The 21,264-nt window shown below is 42.9% G+C and overlaps 1 protein-coding gene across 1 annotated transcript in view; it reads right to left on the reverse strand.

Moving 5' to 3' along the window:
• Positions 1-433: 433 nt before the first annotated feature.
• Positions 434-21,264, reverse strand: part of LOC119400111 (neuronal-specific septin-3) — a 121,777-nt gene continuing 100,946 nt past the window's right edge. Inside the window, exons 4-11 of the mRNA XM_037667056.2 lie at positions 18,905-19,078; positions 13,696-13,845; positions 11,523-11,604; positions 9,260-9,397; positions 8,179-8,296; positions 6,251-6,346; positions 5,047-5,195; positions 434-4,059 (exon numbers count right to left, since the gene is read on the reverse strand). Of these exons, the coding sequence (XP_037522984.2) occupies positions 3,921-4,059; positions 5,047-5,195; positions 6,251-6,346; positions 8,179-8,296; positions 9,260-9,397; positions 11,523-11,604; positions 13,696-13,845; positions 18,905-19,078 (1,046 nt within the window). The 3' untranslated portion in view covers positions 434-3,920. The remainder of the gene's footprint in view (positions 4,060-5,046; positions 5,196-6,250; positions 6,347-8,178; positions 8,297-9,259; positions 9,398-11,522; positions 11,605-13,695; positions 13,846-18,904; positions 19,079-21,264) is intronic.

Consider the following 21,264-nt stretch of genomic DNA (forward strand, 5'->3'; position numbering starts at 1 on the left):
TGCAAGATGGTTGTGCAGCTAGTAGATTCGCAGGACAGGGTAATTACAGAGCGAATGTGTTGCCTGGGCCCCCCCAGTACTCTGTAATGGTGGCATGGCATATTTGGCTTTAATTTTGAACAGGAAACAATGAGTGAAGCATTTGTTAACAGCACAGCGGAGCAGTTTACATGTTGCTACCCACTGTCACAACAGCTGGCACCACTGTTATCAATGTTGGAAATCCATACTTGAGCATTCCCATTTAACTTGTACTGCTAGACGCAGCCATCGAACCTGATCATAGTGGCTGGCCTTCTGACATTACAAGTAGTCGTGATTATGACAGAGTGCTTAAGAAATGAGTGAGTGTTGTGGTGAGGTGAAAGTCACAAATACGGCAAGTTACTTTGCAGATTAGTTTATTTAGACATTTTTTTTTTCAATACTCGCACACATATACACATGCACATGCTGCATAAAAATAAGTCTTCTTCACCTTCATAAAATTCTTCCTAGTGAAAAATATAGCTGTGTTGTTTCCGTAACGCCGTTCGACGGTTTTCGGGTAACACGACTGTTCTAAGTCATCACTGTGTGTGGCATTATACCTTTTCATGCTGCAGCACTTTATGAATGACGCTTTCATTATTTTGGAAGAGATCACGTAGTTGAGGGAACAGTAAAGGCATAAACTGGATCACGCTGGATTAGTTACTCTCCTGAAAGAAGTATAAATGTGTTATTACTGAGAACAGAGTTTTTGAAAACAAAGTGACATACATTGAAGATAGCTGTGGCAATGCTAGTAAAATGCAGGACCAAATGAACACCCTCCCCAACGGTGTAGACCCTTTAAATAAACAGTTCGTCTCTGAACAAATAACAAATGGTGAAATAAATTAAGAGCGCCTTTTATCAGAACATAAAATATAACATTGTACGGCTAACTATACAACATATAATCTTGCAGTACTGCATCTGTGCCTTCCGTTAGTGTGTATGCTCCCTTTAGAGAACCTATACCATAACTCCCCTTCATAGGAGTTATTTTAGGCCTCCCTTTAGGGAGTGTATGCAATAACTCCCTTTAAGAGGAGTTACTTTAGGTCGCCAATATGGAATTAATGTACTGCCCTCTGTGAAAGTAGTGCCCTCTGATAGGCACCGCCTAAATTAGAAAGCAGCTGTTACCAACATAGCATCTAAAATTTGTGCCGACTTTTGTACAGTGTTTCTCTCATTTTCTTGAGCAAGTAAAAAAAAAGTCATAGTGTCTCAGGTTATCTGTTGGTAAGTCGTCTCTTGGCACAAGACAAAAAAACACCAATAACATATACAGATGCGTAATATGCCATTCGTGCTAGACTATGTAATTACCCTTAGTACTCCTTTTTTAGTGGTATCACTTTATAGAGAGGTATCATGACAGCACTAGCTTGGAATTGCTAAGACGTGACAGAGGGAAGACAAACTTTTACTTATGAGTTCATGAATTTCAGAAATAGCACTGCACTTAACATGAGGTCAGCATAACCATACGACTGTTCTACGTACAATGATTACGATTTGTTTCACGATAACAAAGCACTGGAATCGCAGCTGGTACAAGCACGATCACACAAATGAGCTCCTTTACTGTGCGACAGCTTGTGCTGGTAAGATCGCCTCACAGGCACATCGACAAGTCATGGGCAGAAATAAAGCTTATAATGACAGAAATGCTGAGCAAGTCTGTGAGAATTAGTGTTTTGATAGGTTGGGCGTGTAAAACATGCACACAATAGAACCGTGAAGTCCATTATGGACTAGGCATGCATTTTTGTTGTGCTTAACACCTATATACTATATGAACCTAACATTTCAAGCCATAGAAACTAATTGTATCAGCATTTATTGTGACCTATGATGCATGACAATGGAACATTGTGAGACGTAAATGTACAAGCAGTGCCAGCAATCAAACTGCATGCATGCAAAAAAAAAGTTTCCACTGTTGGCACATTTTTCTCACTCTGTAGCATTATTTTGCACCGCAAGTTATTGATAAAACAAACCAACTGGCCTGACATTCTGTCCTATCTGCATCCAACATTACTTGGTAGTCATCCATCTGTGTTTACTGATCAAGGTTTGTGCTGCTTAGCCTAATTGGCAATCTAAAATATTAACAAACACATTCCTTGTCCCTCGGTGTCAGGGAGTTGCTTACCCGGCCTTAAGCACCAGGGCACGCCCTGCAGCTTCAAGTGTTAAATAAGAAAACACTGTATTTAAAATTTAAACCTAGGAATTTTTAGACTAAAAAACTAAAGTCTGCTCTGTGTACATCAGCTCGTGAGAAAGAAAGCGTTTACAGTATGAACAGCAGTATGGGTGGCTGCATGCGAGAAATGTTGCAAAAGGTTGCCATATAATAGATAAATTCGCAGGACACACACAATCAGCATTACAGATTCTGCACTTTCTAACTAGTTCTGTCTCTTTTTTTTTTTTTAGTTGGAGTGCATGCCAAACAGTCTGGAAACCCGGTAGTCTTATTCTTCACCACATCACTCTGTAATCGTGCAACTCGACATTTTCAGCGGCTGTGGCGAAGGGCCGACAGCCTGCATCACATCACTGCTGGTCCTACATGCGCTTCACTTAAAGTTCTTGCAAGTTCTAAAGTAGGCAGTTGCTGAACCCGTCCTGAAGACAAAACTACAACAGACAGTGACTCCATGTGTGTCGCGTTTGTCTCGCGATATCTTATGCTATGACTAGAAGACCCACGTCTCGTTTGCATTCATTCAGCAAGATAGCGTAGTCTCGTACTTCTCACCGAAAGAATGGAAGCTTGGCAGCCATTTTCACTTTTAAACGTCGTTAAGCACTTTCGGTCTCTTTTCACCAAACGCATGAGAGCTAACGAAGTGCTGTCTCTTTGGCACAGCACAAGACGCATTCGTCGCCAAACTATCAACTCCTGCACCTGCAATTCTTGCCACGGCACATGGAAAGCTTGAAATATGTTGTCCAACTTATGAACGTGGCAATGGGATTGGCTATTTGACGTGGCAGTGGAGGTAATAGGTAAAACTACAACCGTAGCATTCTTCGAACGAGCTTCGACTTGACAGTATTCTTCAAATGTCAAATGTACGGCAGTGCTAGAAAATCTGCTCATTTTCGTGAGATCTTGCGAAGTTTTCAAGGCGGGTTCTACACGAGCGTTGCAGTGTAGAAGTCTCTTTAAAATGTGCAAATCTCCGAGGCTTAAACGTAAACCAGTTAGTTTTTTTTAAAAGACTCGAACAAATAAATGAGATGCTTCATAATTAGCATGACACGTCGGTTCCTATAGCTTCACCTATCTAGCATAACTACTACACACACGACATCCATGACAACGATGTCTACACACCTTCACATTAAAAGACACAATTGCTGTGACCTTACCAAGAGATTGAGGGGATTCTCCAAAATGATGTTAAGTGGGATACTGCGCTGTGATATGTGCGATATTAATAAAATAACTCTGAGAGGAGTGCCCTTCTTGTTTTGGCAATGCGTAGTAAAGTTCGAGGGGTTTTTTTTCTTTGCTTGTATCCATGTTCATTCGCTTTTCGTCATTGCTTCATCTCGTCCGAACGGGTATCCATCACGTGCTCAAACGCTCGCCGAACTCTGGTCCTTTGTCACAGTTTTGTCACGCATGAAATGCCAGATTGCGCTCTTGCGTCGCACCTTATAAAATGCCGCCGAATCGCATAGTGGAGCATTTAGCGCGGAATACAGGCTTCGCGTTTTCGAATGACAGAGTCGACCTCGAAAGATGAAGATGTGAAAGCGGTGTTCACGTGTCTGCAAGCAAACAAACCCAGAGCATGCTTGGAGGTCAGCAGCAAGTAAAATATATAGGCGGAGGACAAAAAATTTGACAATCGTTTGCACGCGTCTCAGAGGCTACTTTCGTTCAGGTTCACAATGTTGATGCCATGTCCGTTAATGTGGCCGTGACGCGCTTGTAGCCTCTCGTGGCGGAAGTTCTCGTAGTGAACCGTCTTGGTCACTTCAACGAGATCTTGCATATGAGTCCTGCCAGAAAGAAACAAGATAATTTTATCAAAATCTCACGGTGGCTTGCAAAGAGACAACAGATGAATAACGAATTTAGCAAGCTGCTCGGTGATGTTGAAACTGAGGGCAGCATATTCGTTCCCAGTCTGTGAAGTGCCTGTTGTCGGACGGGCTAGACGGTCAGTTTAGTTGCCACGTATAGAGTGAATTCAACCACACCACACCTCATTCTCCGTAAAGGTGGGGAGCAAACAAAAGCAAACCTGTGCAGGATGTGTGTCAAACGTCGTTACACAATTTCAAGAACTGTTGTGGTTGAAATTATTCTGTAATCCTGGACAGTGCATACTTTGATTTCCGGATAATGCTTCTGAGGGCTGAATTTTAGTTTGAACTTACATTGACTGCAGGTCTGTCATGTCGACTGGAAGAACTAAGGGCAAAACATCTGGCCACAGACATAGCATTTATCCTCGTCTGTTCCCTATGTTCACATCCAAATTTTTCGCACCATGTTCCTTCGGTCAACATTAGTGGCAGTACTGTTGTGACCCTTGTGGACCCCTATTTCCATGTCCAGAAAGGTGCCTTAGCTTGAAGTCATGACTTGGCTTGAGCGCCCGATGTCGTCGTAACGCCCGACCTAAACGTGGCTAAAGAAATGCAACTAGCGTCATGGGCATGCTCACGACATCGGGCGTTACGTAAGATGGACTTGATGTCACAACTTCTAAGTTAAGGCTAATTTCTGAATGCAGGCGTTAGTGACCCTCAGTGACCCATATGCCTTAGCTTGAAGCCATGACTTGATTTCAACACCTGATGTTATAACGCCTCACGTGAACGTGGCCAAAGAAATGCAATTATCGTCTTGCGCACATTCATATTGTCGGACATTACTTGAGCTGGGCTTGAAGTCGTGACCTCAAGTAGAGACAAGTTTCTCAATATCAGGTGTAGTTACCCTTAGTGAACCCTGAGTGACCCTTATGGTACGTCACTCACCTAATAAGCATATCCCTGAGGTCAGGAAACTCGCAGTGGTGTCTGTTCTCCACTTCGACGAGTCCCCACTGTGTCTGGCGGCCGTAGACTGTGCGACCGTTCACCGTGTGCTGCTTGTCGCTGCCCACAACAGCAAATGGAATAGAGGCCTGCCAAGGGAGGAGTGGTCGTCTTTAAAATTATTTGACCTTTACATACAGTTTTAATCGTGACTCTATACTAATACTACAATCAGGGTGCATATTATCACTTTGAGTGTTTTCACGTGATGTGATTTGATGTCATTGAATTGGAACGCAATAGCAGTAAGACTTCAGCATAACAAACATATATGCAACAAACCATCGGAAGTAATGAAGAAAACATACTTCGTTTTATGCCAATATCGGTCTATAACACATAAGTGGTTAAAACGAATGTAGGAACTATTTGTTTGTACTTCATAGCAGTTATTTGCAGCTGTTTCCTGAATTTATTTCGAAATAGTCCACAGCACACTTCACACTTTCTGGTGTTTCTGTTCTCATCTGTGGTTTAAATATTACAAAAATAGGGGAATGCACTGAGACAATCTGCAGCTTTCTGCACTTAACAGGCTCTGAAGAGTGAATTATAGAAGCAAGACTAGTATTTGAACTGAAAAGCCCAGTTCATGTTAACCCGGTGTTGTATGGCATTGTGCTAAGGCAGTCCAAACACTATAATGCTTCGAAACGCATTCAGATGTTGCCTATTCAGAAAATACACATACTACATGCACATCACACAATTTAACAATGGCTGTTGCCAGACATGGTATGTGGCCCACTAATTTCAGTCCTTTCAACCCAGGCATGCCTGGGCAAATTTTTGACTCAGTGAAGTGAACTGAATAAACTGAATTCAATATAGCCTGGTGATTGAAAATGCCATGACAGCTCCAGTGAACGTGACGGTCATACATTATTGACACAAAAACCTATTTGCACTACATCATTTTACCATGTGACGAATTAGTTATTCATGAAAAAATAACATGAGGGTTACATATATCCTGACTTATTCAGAAGTTTCAAGCAGCTGCATTTTTGCTCTTCCAGCTAGAAGCTTTAATCCGCAACATGCTGTGACTGTAGTGCATCTTGTGTAACAGCTGAATCTTCATTGTGATAGATACAAATTACATTGTACTCTTTGAGGTATTGAATTTGCAACTACAGCTCACCCTGATCTTATTGTTAAGAACAGTTTCCTCGGGGTCGTCTTCGAATTCTTGCACTGGGTACACACTGATGCCGTTCTTTTGCAGGTCTTCTCGGATCTGAAATCAAAACAAACGGTAACGGTTATTTTGTGGTTTCCTGAAAAATGCGAGAAAATCAACTTTTTTGCTGCTGGCACCGAACATGTCAGTCCTAGACACATCCCACTCCTTTTGATGCCCACTGCAATAGGTTATGTTAGTGAATTCGCAGCACATTATTACACTTGGCGGATGTACTATATGCCAAATTTCACTAAAAATGTACTGTCTTTTGGCATCGCTCTTTTTTTAACATGTGGAAAGAAGTTCATACCTCCATTTTGTTTCAACTGTCAAATTAAATAACACTAAATGAGAATGACTGAACATCTTAATGTTCCTTCAATACAGTGTGCCATCTGGTTCAGGGTTTCTCCGTGTTTGGGTAACACCCAGTAATTTCCCAGGTACAGCGGAACTTTATTGTAATGAACTCATATTCGACATTAAAATAGGTAATTTTTCATATCCAGTCATCGTTATAAACAGTTATTTATAGTACTTTGACATTTGGCTAGAAACGTTATAGATTTATGTAACTATGTTGTATTATTTATTATAAATGTTTTTATTGCACACAGGCTACATGTTTTCTGTGTACAGTTAAAACTCAATCTAACGAAACCTCATTTTACGAAATTCGCGATCTAACAAAGAAATTTCTGTTCCCCGGCAGGCACCCACAGAGTTCAACGTGTTCATTATTTGGAATTAACAAAGCTTTCGTGGCACTGAATTTGAGTGAACGAAGTTTTTCTGGAAATAAAGAGCAAGAATATGCAGTGATTTCTTTTCAATTTTCACTCGGATGGCTTTTCTTCGGACGTGCGCTGTAACGCTATTGCGTTAAAACAGCTGGCCACCCTTGTCATGGCACTAGTTTTATTCTGTATGCCACAGTTGGTAACGCTTTTACTTATCAAATGACGCTGCGCAGTAGTGGTTTGCCCTGCAAATACACTCGCAGGAACATGGTGGTTGCTTTCGTTATTAAATCGTTTATGCGACAGATGCCAGTGATCCGTGTCCTTGGAACTTCCTTGCTCTGCCTGCGCGCACATTAACTTCATTCGTTCTGCTTGTCTTTGAATATCGACAGCTTGTCGTAGCTTCAAGTGACCGTCTACTTCACCTCTATCACCCGAACGTAGGAGGAATTCATGCTCGGGTTGCCCTCATGGACTTTTCACATGCGCAGGCGTGTATTATTGGCAAATAAAATGCCACGGTAGCTTTCAGGTGACGCTACATTACGTTAGATTTCGAAGAACCGAAAAATCCCTTTCTCGATTTTACGAGTTTCCTGATTTAACTAAATAATTTGAGCGCCCTCATCACTTTGTTAAATAGAGTTTCAACTGCATTTCCAGCAATCGATTAATCTCACATTGTGTGACAATCGTGCTAAAGCACATTTCAAACATATTACTGCTTCAAGAAGCATTCAAATGTTGCCCGTTCAGGAACTACGCATTCTTACGCATTATGAATTTCAGGTGTAAACTAATAAAGTCTTTCGAGGCAACTACACTCAAACCTCGATATAACGAACTCGGATATAACGAATTACCGGTTATAACGAAGTAAATGAATAATAGTCTTGTCATAGATACAGTGTTACAAGTAAACGTTTATAACGAATTTTCGGATATAACGAAGTTAGTGGCAGATGTGACTGTTATAATGAGGTTTGAGTGTACTACGCAAGGTCTTCATTACGTTATCTGGCAGGAACGAGAACGTCTTTCAAACCACGGGAGATGGCATTCCTCTGTCTTGTCAAATAAAGATGAAAACATTGAATTAAATTGTGTTAATTGTGCACAGTTTTTAAAAAAACGTTGGCTCACTCTCTGCTTGAAGCTGCTCCGCTCTTCAAGGGTCAGTGTGTCCGCCTTGGCTATGACTGGAACGATATTGACGCATTTATCGAGCCTCTTCATGAACTCGATGTCCAGAGGCGTCAGGCTGCAAAAGAAAAAGGTACATTGTTATAAAGGCCGTTCCATTATTAATGTTTTGTATTGCAGTGACATGGGTACAACATAACTGAAAAGACAACATAACAGGTATACAGCATAGTACACTACATATTTTATTAAGACACTACTTCCTTGTATCTCTTCTTGGACTTAAGCACTCTCAGACATTTTATTTGTGTCTACTTGATACACTATTAGGCAAGCAAAATTGCACCTCCTTATGCTCATTAGTTCTCCATATCATGTGCTCACTGAACATTTTACATATTTCTTGCACCTTTTCCATTTATGGCGGTAGTCCACGATGAATGACATGTATGTTGGACTGGCAGGTATACACCTGCAGGCCACTAAAAGGTCAAAACAGAGTAATAGCTTTTACTACAGTTCTTGTATAGTTGTCATGCATCAATATTGTTTAGTGCTGGAAGCCTTATTTGCTGTTAAGGTCTGCGCATACCGCTAGTGTTGAACACTGATATTGTGAACTGCTGGATATAACGAAGTATAAGTAACATAAAAATCTTTATCGCCAATATAATAAGCACGTAATGTACAAGTGCTTATAATGTACATCAAAGGTAACAGAGGTATTTCCTTGTCAAACGCAACTTCGGTATAACAGTGTTCCCAGATGAAAACAAAGTTCAATTTACAGCTGGATTATTGAACCTTTACAGCTCGCAGTTGCTGGAATATGGCCGAACTCCAGCCTGGAACAGTCAAAGTTCCAGCTGGGTATTCATCCACTTCAAGCTGAATTATTGAACCATAACTCTCTCCAGCTGGAAAGATCTCCGGTTTAATAATCCAGCTGGAAATGGAACTTTTTTCGTTTGGGTTCCACTGCACAGTGGTCTCCGAGCTGAAATTGATATTTCAACGTTGCCTAAATATAAGAAAAGGATATTTCTTGAACATTATTTTCCGCTGTTTTTTGTACACTCACGCATGTCCTGTAGGGGGCACGAAATAGAGGCAGCAGTGGACGCGCGTGTCTGGGATGTGCTTCTTCCGTGTGACACTCTGCTCTTCGCTGAGGTACTTCTCGTACTGCTCATTGATGTACTCCAGAATGGGCAGCCAGCTGTGGAGGCAAGAAGGGGGTGACACATTAAAGGGACACTGAAGTGAAACAATTAATCGGTTTAGATTGATAAATGGTACTACGAAAACTCTAATGTTGTTGATTTCACCAACAAAGGTTTATCAATAGAGGAGAAAATCGAGGTTAGAGTTTCATGTTTATATTTCACACCGAAATCTTTACGTGACGTCATGGATCTCGAGGTGTATTTTTCATATTTTGGTGACATTGACTGAACAAAATTTGCTGAAAATTGATATGTTAAGTTTATAGCCCCCTCAGAGGACAATGTACTTCATTTTTACTGATTAGGAACAATGTAGGACCTAGTAGATGCCATTAAAACCTATGATGGTATGATATTCGGTGTGGGAATGTCAAGGGGGTGTCGCCATCCGCATTTTATTTTTGCACGTTTTCTCGCTTACCAAACATCATCGCACGGCAAGCGTGGTGATTTTGGCACTGTGTAAGAGTAATTTATTTATATAAGAAGGATCATTCTTCTCTTTAGTGTCCCTTTAACAGTAATTGGTGTGGGTTATCAGCCAATTAATGAGCCTGTCACTCAGTCAGCTATTTAGTAGATCAGTTACCAAGCTAATTGGCCAGGTAGTCGGACGATTGACTTTGTTAGCTAGCTAAATAGTTTGTCAGTCAGCAGTTTTATTAATAGCCAAGTGATCGAGCTAGTTGGTTGGTAAATTAGCTGGCTAGTTGACCAATTAATCATTTAACCGGCTAGTGTGACATCTAGCTAGCTACTCAGTCAGCTAGCCAGTAAGTAGCTAATTAATCAATTAGCAAGCTATGTAGTCAGTCAGTCAATCAAATGCTTGGTGAGTTAGCTAAAATTCTGACAAGTCAGCTTGTTAGCTGACGAGTCATCCAGCTAGTTAATCAATCAGCAAGGTAGTTGGTCAATTAGTTGGTTAGTTGGTCAGTTAAATAGTTAACAAGTTAGAAATCTAGTCAGTCAATGAGCTTAGTTTGTCAGCCAGCTGGTTAGTCAACTGGTCAGTTGGTTTATTTCAGCAAAGTGAGTAAAGAGATAAATAAGTGCATTACTAGTTTGTGCAATGTTAGAGGTTAGCCTTGTATGGCAGTACCGGCATTGTTCAACCAACACACCATCTAATTTAGTATATCTGTGACAGTTATAATTAAGTCATTAAGTTTGGCCGGTAACAAGTCTACACACCCCGGGAAGCTGCAACAGCAAGCACATGACATCTTATACTCAGTCAGGAAAAATGAGCACTTCATGAGAACACAGCAAACGCCCTTTTTGTTGAAAGTCCCTTGATCACTAGTTTTTGTGTCCACACTAGACATTAACTGCCTCTTGTCACAATGCATAATATGAGAGACAAGCACTGACTGCTTCTTTTAGAATATTTATTAACTGTTAGTTCAATGTACCCTTTTAGATGCTGTTTGTATGATGTGTAAGCACAGTTATTTAATGTGCTATAAATGTTTTATTTTATTTTATTTCAAGATACTTTAGAGGCCCCACGAGAACATTGAGTAAGGGAAGCACTATGTAAAACATATCTATATAACCATACCAAATTGGGAAACAAAACAAAACAAACAGTTGCAAAACAATAAATTGAACAGTCCAAGAAATGTGAAAAGCACAAGTAATTGAAGTGTAAAGAAAGTAGCATGTTGCTTCTTCACAAGAAGACGAATGGCAAGAAAGGCACGGCCCTTGCGTACATTGTAATAATCATAAAAAATGCACCCAAATTACAAAAACATGTTAACTATGCAGCTATGAAAATTACATAAATGAAAAATAACAAGGAATGCTCAAAAAAGAAGAGATACATGTCATGGCAGCAATACAGCAATGTGACGCATGTAGTCCATGTATGTAGACAGAATGGCACGCTCGATGCGTTAACCTTTGCACAGCACTTTGTGCATGGATCACAACACAAAAGGTTAGCTTCAACACTTCGTTAGCTTTATATTTGATCGCTTAGGTATAACATTTTATAGTTTGTGCTGTGGCATTGCGAAGCAACTCCTCTTGTCTGCTCATTGGTGCGCTTACATTTGACTTGTCCAATAATTATTGAAGCAATTATGCAAATGCTTAGATGGCCACACTTACCAGTTCTCGTTGTTAATCTGGTCACCAAAGCCTGGCGTGTCTGTGACAGTCAGCCGAAGCCGTGTGCCCTTCTCTTCAATCACTGCAGTACGATCACAGATTAAATGTAAATGTTAGTACACCAGAACTGAATACTGCGTGAGAGCTTACAATTTGCTTTAGCTTTGTAGCCATGACACTGAGTAGGCAAGGATAGTCTTAATTGTCAGGCATGAGGTCGAAGCATTCATGTAAGACAAGTGTTTAATTTTAGCACGTAAGTTGAATGGAACAAACATGCTGCGGATATAGTAAGAAGTGAAAAAATTCGGAACACAACAGACATGATGCAAAAACATCATTGCTCACAGCTGAGTATGTGTCAGTATAAATCAAACAGCGTACGTAAATGACCAGAACACAGAAAGAGAACACATGACAGCGCTGACTTACAGCAATTTATTAGAGCCGTTTTTTCACGCACGTAAGGAATCGGCCACTTCACTGTGCATGTCAAAAGCAGATAAACACTTCCCATCAACTTGGCAGCACTGATCGCAAGGACTGTAATTCTTTATTAGATAACATGATAGATGCCAAACTAACACATTGATCGCCTGACCTCTGAATCGTTTCAGCTTCTACTATCTCGCACACGTGTTTGTCCTTATGCTAGCTTACTATTTCCGCTTCTAGGAAGATTGGCTGACAGGTACAACAATGGATCACCATTATGTTTGCTTTCATAGTAGGAAAACCAATTTAAGGGCTCATTATGAATTCATGATTAAGTATGGTGTGAACAGGACCGGGACGCATACACGTGCGCAGGAAGTCGAAGATGGGAAGAGGTTGTGCAGTCTGTACAAATGAACCTTGGTATCGGCACTGCCTACTACAACTAATGCATGCCTCAAGTGTTTGCTAGTGCAATTGCAGATTTTAGCTCTGTATGTGTGCCTCCTAGGGATAGGGACACTAGTTGCATTACCTGGAATCGCCTTGGCAATGAGAGAAGACCTCCTTTGAGCCGGCCTCAGCTAAAGCTCCCTAATGAGTTGTGAACAGTTCAGGAATCAAGGAATGTTTCTTGAGCATCATCTTGAGCAAACCTCTGTTCGTGTCAGTCAGAGATCTTGGTTGGTTCATGTCAAGCACAGGTCTGAAGGTGACAGTAGTAATAGCACATTTTTCTGTTCCCCACACTGGTCTTGATGTGGTCACTATACAAAAAAGTGTATGCAATATGTTTCTAGTTAAGCAGGTTTTTTGCCTGCAGTGAAGTTCAAGAGGACACTGCTCACTCTAAATGCTACATTTTTTGTCATTGTGGGGATGAAAATAATTGGTGCTATGCCTAGCCGTTTCCTATCAGCAAGCACAATTACAAAAGACGATTAAATAGTAACATGATCAAAATGAATGTGCCTGTTTTAAGCACATGGGCATGAACCATACCTCACAACAACGCAACTCCCTACAATAAGACATGGCATTTTCATTGTCTGTAGCTCAGTTGTAATAGTAGTGGGTATTATTCCTAGCTTTTTCTATTGTTAGCAGGTGGTTACAAGTGGTAATGGAATCGTACTACAAATAAAATCCCGAGCAAGCGCCGCCTCCCTTCTTCGGGAGATTTCAAATATGTGGCCTCTTCTACCCTCCCATCATTTTGACTGTTTCATTCAGTGTTATTTTTTTATTCGCCCGACGAGGGCGAATGAATACAGGGAATACATGCGTATTAAATAAAGCATTTCGTAAGAAGCACGGGTGTGCATTCTTTTCTCTTAGCAGCTCTTCCGCTGCCATCTTGAATTTTGTTCCATGACTGAGCAAGGGCCTGCTCCAAATCATGTCGGATTGTCCTTCAGCAAAGGAGGGGCACTTGCTCGAGATCTTACAGTAAAGTGGTTATAGGCCTCAATCTCAAGGGTGTGCATTTGATTCCCAGCCACAGCCGATGCATTTCAATGGGGGCTAAATTCAAGAGCAATCAACTTTAAAGAACCCCAGGTAGTCAAAACTAATCCGGAGTCTTCCTCTACGGCATGCCTTATAATCATATTGTGATTTTGGCGTGTAAACCCCATAAATTATTATCATGGGTCCCAGTTAAATATGCTTGCCTGAGATACGCACATCCCGCTTGCCAGGCTGCTGAGTTCATAAGAGCATAGAGTCAATCACTCACCGTGGCTCACTGATTTGACTTCGGTTGTCTTGGGAATGATGTAGGGGGCCGGCTCTGTTCCTTCGGATCCTTTTTTCGTGCACGATCTCCGGCTGATGTTCGCTTTGAAGAGGGTGTTGATGAGCGTTGACTTTCCAAGGCCACTTCTTCCTGCATTTTTTTATTTATTACACACAACAGTGAGAAGACCAAGCTGGAAGGGGTGCGAGCATGAAAAATGAATCACTCTTTGTCATCTTTGCATATCATCACCACTTGTGCGTCATCACTTGTGCATTTCCAGCTTATGTGACAAATTCATTAGTCGCTTTATTGGACCTTACACGGTCATTGAGCAGACATCCCTGTGTAATTACCGTGCCTGACCCCTTAGAACTTCATCCAATCACAGTTGCCGTGAGACAGAGATAGTGCATGTATCTCGTTTAAAGCCTTATACCCAACACATTTCATAACACTCTCAGGTGGCTGCTTCCACCGTGAGAGGGAATCAGTGTGAACGCGACAAATGAATGACTGTTCATCATCCTTACATATCTTCATCAGCTGTACATATTCGTCATCTGTAGATATCATCATCAGTGTGTGATAGCTCGAGCTTGGCTGAATAAAGTGGTTCCTCACAGGGGCGATAAATAGACCTAGCAAATTGAGGTGTACAGGGCACATGACCAAATGAAATAATAATTACTCAGTATAATGTCAATCTTTAGTGCAAAAAAAAAAGCCAAGCACAAAGTGTACGTTCAAGAGCTGTCAAAGTACAAACAAAACTATGGCCTTATCAACGATAAAGATTATTCAAAATTATACACATGTGCTCTTCAAAACTGAAAATGTCATCTTCTGGAAAAGCTTATCAAGGCACTGTGTTTCATTCACTGATGGTTCAAGGGAAAAATGAGTGTTTGAAAAGGTGATGAAGAAACATTAAACAAACACACAGAAATAATTGAAAGCTTTCACATCCTGTTAGAGTGAATGGAACACACTACATTGCACTCTATAGAGATATGCACAGGAACTTGATGTGAAGTAGCAAATGTATATATGAATAATCAGGAGTAATGCTAAGTCAGCGCATGGCTTGTAGTAAGCGTAAGTTATCTCTAGTCATGTTGAAATTAGCTCAGCTTGCTGCAATAAGTATTTAAAGTATAATGACAGTTGTGTAAAGTTACAGTGCCTCATGACTTGTAAGGCATCTGTGGTACCTGATGTAGTAATTTTCTCAATGTGACACTAAACAGAAAGAAAACTTTGCTGAATGCTCAACAAAACTAAAAATAACTATAAAAAAAATCTTTGTTTTTTGATGTTCAAATATGCGCAAAAGTCTAGTGTGCTTCCACACAAAATAAGACTGCAAATAAATGTGCTGTAACATTCAATAAATCCGTAAGTGGCAGTAGTGCATCTAACTAGCACTGTTTGCATGTAAGAACCGAGATTGTTTGAAGAAGGAAGCAGGATGCGTAACTGTAATAAAAAGTCATTAGTAACATGCAACACCTTACGTTACCAAAAAATGTTAATGGATCCGTATACGTTGCGCGTTACCAGCTACAGTTTTAAAATGGTAATTGTTTTATACTATAAGGTTACCAGAAAACATTATGTGTTACCGGTAGCACCGTTAATTGCAATGCGTTACCGCCACGCGTCCGAGCAGTGGACAAAAGACAACCATAGGCTTCAAGCAATATTCATTTATTCACAATGCCTGACAAGTTACAACGCTTTAGATATAGGTTGGGGGCATAATAGGAAATGCTTAGTAGTGAAAGCCTACAAGCTGTCTTCCATGCACACTTAGCTTTGATTAGCTTTGCAACACTACAAAGATATTATATATTACATATTGCGTGCGAAATTGTCGGATATTCGTCCACTCCTGCATATTATTAGCTGTATTCCAGTCCAAATAAAAGCAAAATAATTCCAAAGACATGCAGCGTTCATCGTCTGCGTATTCCACCCACTCCCCCGGACATCGCGCAACACGCCCCCCCCCCCCCCCCCTTCGCTAGGCGCCTTTTGCGTGATGAAATACAGGCGGGGCATTTCCTCTCTGCTTAAGGAGCGATCGACGGAGATGGCCGGCTCGTTTCATCTCTGCTTCAGCCGCATTCGTCGGCAGCGCTCGCGCGCTTTCACTCGCACGTAGAACCACGGCCGGTCTAGAGGCGCGCGCTCGCTCCTTCCCTTACGGCCTAAGCAGCCGCCGGGAGTACAATGGAACTTTTTCTATACAGTCACGACGGCGCGCTCCGCGTGAGGGCGTCGCGAGCCAACCGCCCAAAGCGCGTTTCGCCGCATGCACTTCGTGTTGTAAACCAACTGTGCCCGGCCAGTTTCTCGTGCTAATTACTTCTTTCGGTTGTAGCGAGCGGTGAAGGAAGTACAGGTGCGTGTGGGGACAGTCTGCCTTTCTCGGCACTCGGCAATAGAAGAGGCACACGCAGCGCTACTAGCAACAACAATATTTTTTAAGACCCGACCACCTTATATTCGATGGAGGCGAAAATGCCTGAGGCCCGTGTGCTTAGATTGCTGTGGCTGGAAAATGAATTTTCAGGCTAAATTAAGCGCATGCAGGATTCTTCTGTCGCCGCTCGCGTTGGAAACTTTACAGACGAGACGTACACTGCCCTCTTTTCCCCACAAAGTCCACGGTGGAGACAGTCCGATTTCTTCTGAGAAAAGGAGTAAACTATGTGCTCACGAAGAAATTTAACAGTGATCCTATAGAGGCATTGTTTGGAAAATTGAGGGCAATGTGCGGGGGCAATGACGCGCTAGACGCAAGAGCCGTCACAGCTGCTTTGACCCACATTGTCAAGGAAAAGGCGCTACGTTCAAAAGACATGGGCATTCGCGATGAAAACATTGAAGAAGATGATGTTATTGAGGAACTTGAAGCTCTGCGAGAACCTCCTCGCAAACCACCGAACTCTGTTGCCTATTCAGGCTTGGTGTATGTAGATGGTTACATTGCCAAACTCATCACTGATGTCGGTTGCGAAACATGCGCCATGCTAGTGACGACAAACAAAACGAGCAGTCCTAAATTTGTACCATCTTCTCCGTCAGCAAGAAGCCTATGATCTACACTACCCAAAGCCGGAGTTACTATCAATGCTGGACACAATTGTGACGTTCTTCGAGAAAGCAGTCAAATATCTTCCTCGAACGAAAATCCTCGAGACTCTGCAATTGACTGTTGAGCCATACCTTGAAGATTCGCCACTTCTGGACTGACCGGAAGGTGTGGACAAGAGTCACGCGAGAGTGCTGGCTCATATTATTTCTGAGAAGTTTCTCCGGATTCTTCTTATTAAAATACACAAAAAAATTAATAGATCAGAATGACAGGCCTTCCGGTTTTATTCACAAGCCCTCGCGGAAGCATATCAGGCTGTGACAGACTTGACTCCTTAAATTTAAACTGTGATCGTCACTACAGTGTTTTACCAGCAATGATTTTTTTTCAGTTCTCCATGCGCATATTGTTGTAGTACCAAGGAAAACATTCTGTTTCCCATTGAAAGGATTCTCTGAAAGTTTCTGATGTTTCCTCTTCGTCTGCAGCGTGGCCGTCCCCACTATGCAGTGACTTTCACTTTTTTGAAGTATTTGTTTCAATATTAAAGCACGAATTAAGATGCCTCCAACAAAAACTGTGCAATTTTGTTATTTTCAAGTACAGCGACGGCCGGCACATACATTTGAAATAAACATTTCCCAAACCATGATTAAACCGTTTCCTCAACCAAATGCAATGTTCATCCTCTTACTTATTCTCGAAGTTACAGAAACCTAAAAAAAAAACAAGGCTGTGTTATAACCGCGTCGATGCTTTGCCGAGCAACAGAAGCGGGCTTATGAGCGGCCTGCGCCACCACTTCTGTAAAGCGGAATTTACCAGAGTCATCACATATACTTGCTACCATGTTTCTATCGCATTGGTACCATGAATACGATATAGAGTAACTTCAGAAAGCGCCATGCTAAGTCGGAAGCCGAGCACTCCCTGCGCGCGCTAGCCTCTGCAACGGCCGGGAGTGAGTTAGGGAGCAGTTAGAGTTACTGTATATGCTACCTTTAGGTAGCAGAGTTGCGCATTCGTCTTCCAAACGCCGCTAGCAACCATGCATTGCGGAGAAGCTCACGCTCGGGCCAATTTTTGTATATTTCGATGCCGCCGCTGCAGCGAACCGAATTAACACCAGTCATCGATAATCAATGTTTAGCGCCGGTCTTCGACACGCCGGACATGTTAACTGCCGACACGATAGGCATGTCGCCTGCACAAACGGAGTGCTACTTCACCGCATAGCTGTGGTTGCTAGCCAGACCTATGCGCAACTCTGCTACCTAAAGGTAGCATATACAGTAACTCTAGGAGCAGTTGGCTCGGAGCGCCCCCACGAAATTGCGGCCATAGGTAGCAACAGCCCCCGTGCGCAGGCCGTAAAGGAAGGAGCGAGCGCGCGCCTCCAGACCGGCCGTGGTAGAACATACGAGGCGCGGGGCGATGTTACCGATGTAAATTTTATATGCAGAACATGACGGCGACGGCAAAAGGCCGCCGAGAGTGTCCGTATAATTGCTATCGCAATAAAATCGTCGGAGCCCCCATTTAGTGAGACACTAAAGGGAAAAATGATTTTTCTAGCATTACTAAATTATTACTTCACAATATCAAAATCGCCATGCTTGCCGCGAGAAGACGCTTGGCAAGCGAGAAAACGCGCAAAAAGAAAATGCGGGTGGCACCGCCACCTCGAAGTTCCCGCGCCAGTCGCCGTGACGTCATAGATTTTGACGGCGTTTACCAGAGCATATATGAAGTTTTTAATCGGTAAAAATGAAGTACATTGTTTTTTGAGGGAGCCAGATACCTAACATACCAAGTTTCAGGAAATTTCGTTGAGCCAATGTGGACAGAATACAAAGTAACGCTTTGAAATCCGTGACGTCACCATCGGAGAACTTCGGTGGGAAATTTAAAAGGGAAACCTCTGACATGGATCTCCCCATCCATATTAGTAAACCAGTAAACCTATGGTGGTGAAATTAACGACACTGGAGCTTTCATAGTATAATTTATCAGTCTAAACTAATTTACGATTTCACCTTAGCGTCCCTTTAAAGCGGCACACGGCCGTGGAATGAGTAAACGGTATAATAGTGCAGATGCGCTCACCGACTACGACGATGTTGAACTCGAACCCTCGCCTGAGGACCTTCTTCCGTATCTGCTCCTGAAGGGTGTCGATGCCGACGTATCCGGCCACGTCGGTCTTCAGGCTGCCCCAATGCGTCGTCTCCGTCAGGGCGTCCGCCATCATGAGCACGAAGTCGTCCACGCTCAGCTCGCCTGGAGATCGATGGATAACAGAACGTCATGTAAAAACCCTTTTCACGACCACATACCTATTGAGGGCCAGGCATTGCGAGGTTACATTATATAAAGGGAAAACTTCTAAAAGGCTAGGCCCAGGGCGGCGCCATGATAGGGGGGGGGGAATCTTCGCCCCCCCCCCCCCGCTTAAAGCAAACATACTGAAACCGTAACCCACAAGTCGCCTGCCACCCCACCCCCCCCTCCTTCCCACACCGAAGGCGAAGATTTAGGGGGGTGCCTTCTAGAGCACTGCACGGGCCGTAATTTTCGGCCCGGGCCCGGCCCGGGCCCGGACCTCGTTCAAATTTACCCGCCCGAACCCGGCCCGGTGACTCAAAATAAGACCCGGGCCCGGCCCGAACCCGAGAAAAAATTTCGCCTACCCGGCCCGGCCCGGCCCGACCACAGATCAGGCCCGACTGAGGCCCGACCCAGTAATCTAGGTGGTGATGCCCGAACATGGAATCGACAGCAGGGTGTTTTAAGTGGCAAATATCTAAGCTTTGTTGGCGCATGTTTTGCTAACAAATATACTTTAACATAGTTACGGTAATTTCTTGTAAAAAGGGGCTCACGGTGCAAACAGTTGAGCGGACATACTATGAATACAATGAATGTTTGTTCGGCAGTGGTATACTGTACCTATTTGTTCTGCATATACACTGGGGATCATGAAGGGTGTTTTGTAGCAGACATTGTAGCAAGAAAAGTGATTTGCAGCACGAGTTTAGTTTCGATAGGGAGCGCAATAACAACAAAGGATGGATTGATGGATGGATAAACTTTATTATGGCCCATCGGAACGCGCTCTAGCACGTTGCGGGCCGCTCCGACATCGGAACAGAAAGACCAAGTCTCTCTGCTTCGTCGCGGGCCCATTCGCCTGCCCATATAGCTGCTCTTCTAGCGCGGAGCTGGTATATAATAGCAGCCTCCCATTTGGACAGCGCGATGGCTTCGCCGCCGCGTAACACGGAGCATCGCCAGAGCACGTGCTCTAGATTGGCTTGGCAGAGAACAAAACGCTCACTTCACTTTGTTTTTATTGCACTTTATAACCTATTGTATTTTATAGCATGCTCTAGCCACAAAGCCAACCATGCACCCTTCTCGGTATGTATAGTACCCGTCTTCACCATTGTAGCACCTTGCCAGAGCAAGAGAAACAGGGGGAAAAAACAAATTTGTGACCTTTGTTGTAAATACACTAATCTGGGCAAAGGTATGGAACCGCGTGCACCACGTGTATGCGTATAATCAACCGAAAGGAAGAAAAAACTATTTGTCATAGCACTATTTTCATACACCATACCTCTGCTAGTATATACAGACTGTAAGTTTCTCATGGCATAGTTTACAGTTTACTTCTTCACATATTGTGCGAAAAATCAAAGTATCAAGAGATTCCCGATTTAAGCACGCCATGCTCTGTTGCATCACATATCCTGCCGCGCTAAAGCTTCTTGCACTGCTCGCGCTAGCCGGACGGGCGCACCACATCTGCCTTGCCAATTGCGAAGGCGTCGGCAGTCGTTGTTCTTAGCTTCCACCACTGGAGCAAATCTAGGATGTCTTTGTGGACCTCTGCAGAATGACCATAGCTCTCCAGCTCATCCCTTCACTTCTCTCGTTCCCGAACGTCGTGCCACTCTTCAATGTCGTTTATAAAACTCCTCTTTGAGGGCTTCTCCTTGTAGTTTTCAGCAGTGTATGTTATGCACGGTTTCCACCGTGCTCGTTTTATCCATATTATAATGGTTTATGCCTTCCCAGCTATGTTGTATCGGTAGAAGCTGGCCATTGGACTACGCGGTTAGGACTGGCAGGAAGTGGACGAAGCAATTTCGATATATTTTCGGGGTTCGCTCGAGTTTGGTAATAGATGCGCGACTAAGCTTCTCGAAGCTTACTCATTGGATGCATATGGTTCGAGGTAAGGGGACATCACCCGGCACGGAATCTGTCATTATCCTTTTTCAAGCCAGATATTTCGTCAAGCGAATATACTTCACCCCACACCTTGTTTAATGAACCTGTTCTATTCCTGCACATTCCAACGCTTTTGCGGCAGTATCATGTAGCTCTCGCACTATATAGCGCACTATATAGGGCCTCAAACACGCGGCTCGCGAACCTCTCGCTAGCGGCTCTCCGCCCGC

This window comes from Rhipicephalus sanguineus, chromosome 7, assembly GCF_013339695.2.
Source record: "Rhipicephalus sanguineus isolate Rsan-2018 chromosome 7, BIME_Rsan_1.4, whole genome shotgun sequence".
Lineage (NCBI taxonomy): Eukaryota > Metazoa > Arthropoda > Arachnida > Ixodida > Ixodidae > Rhipicephalus > Rhipicephalus sanguineus.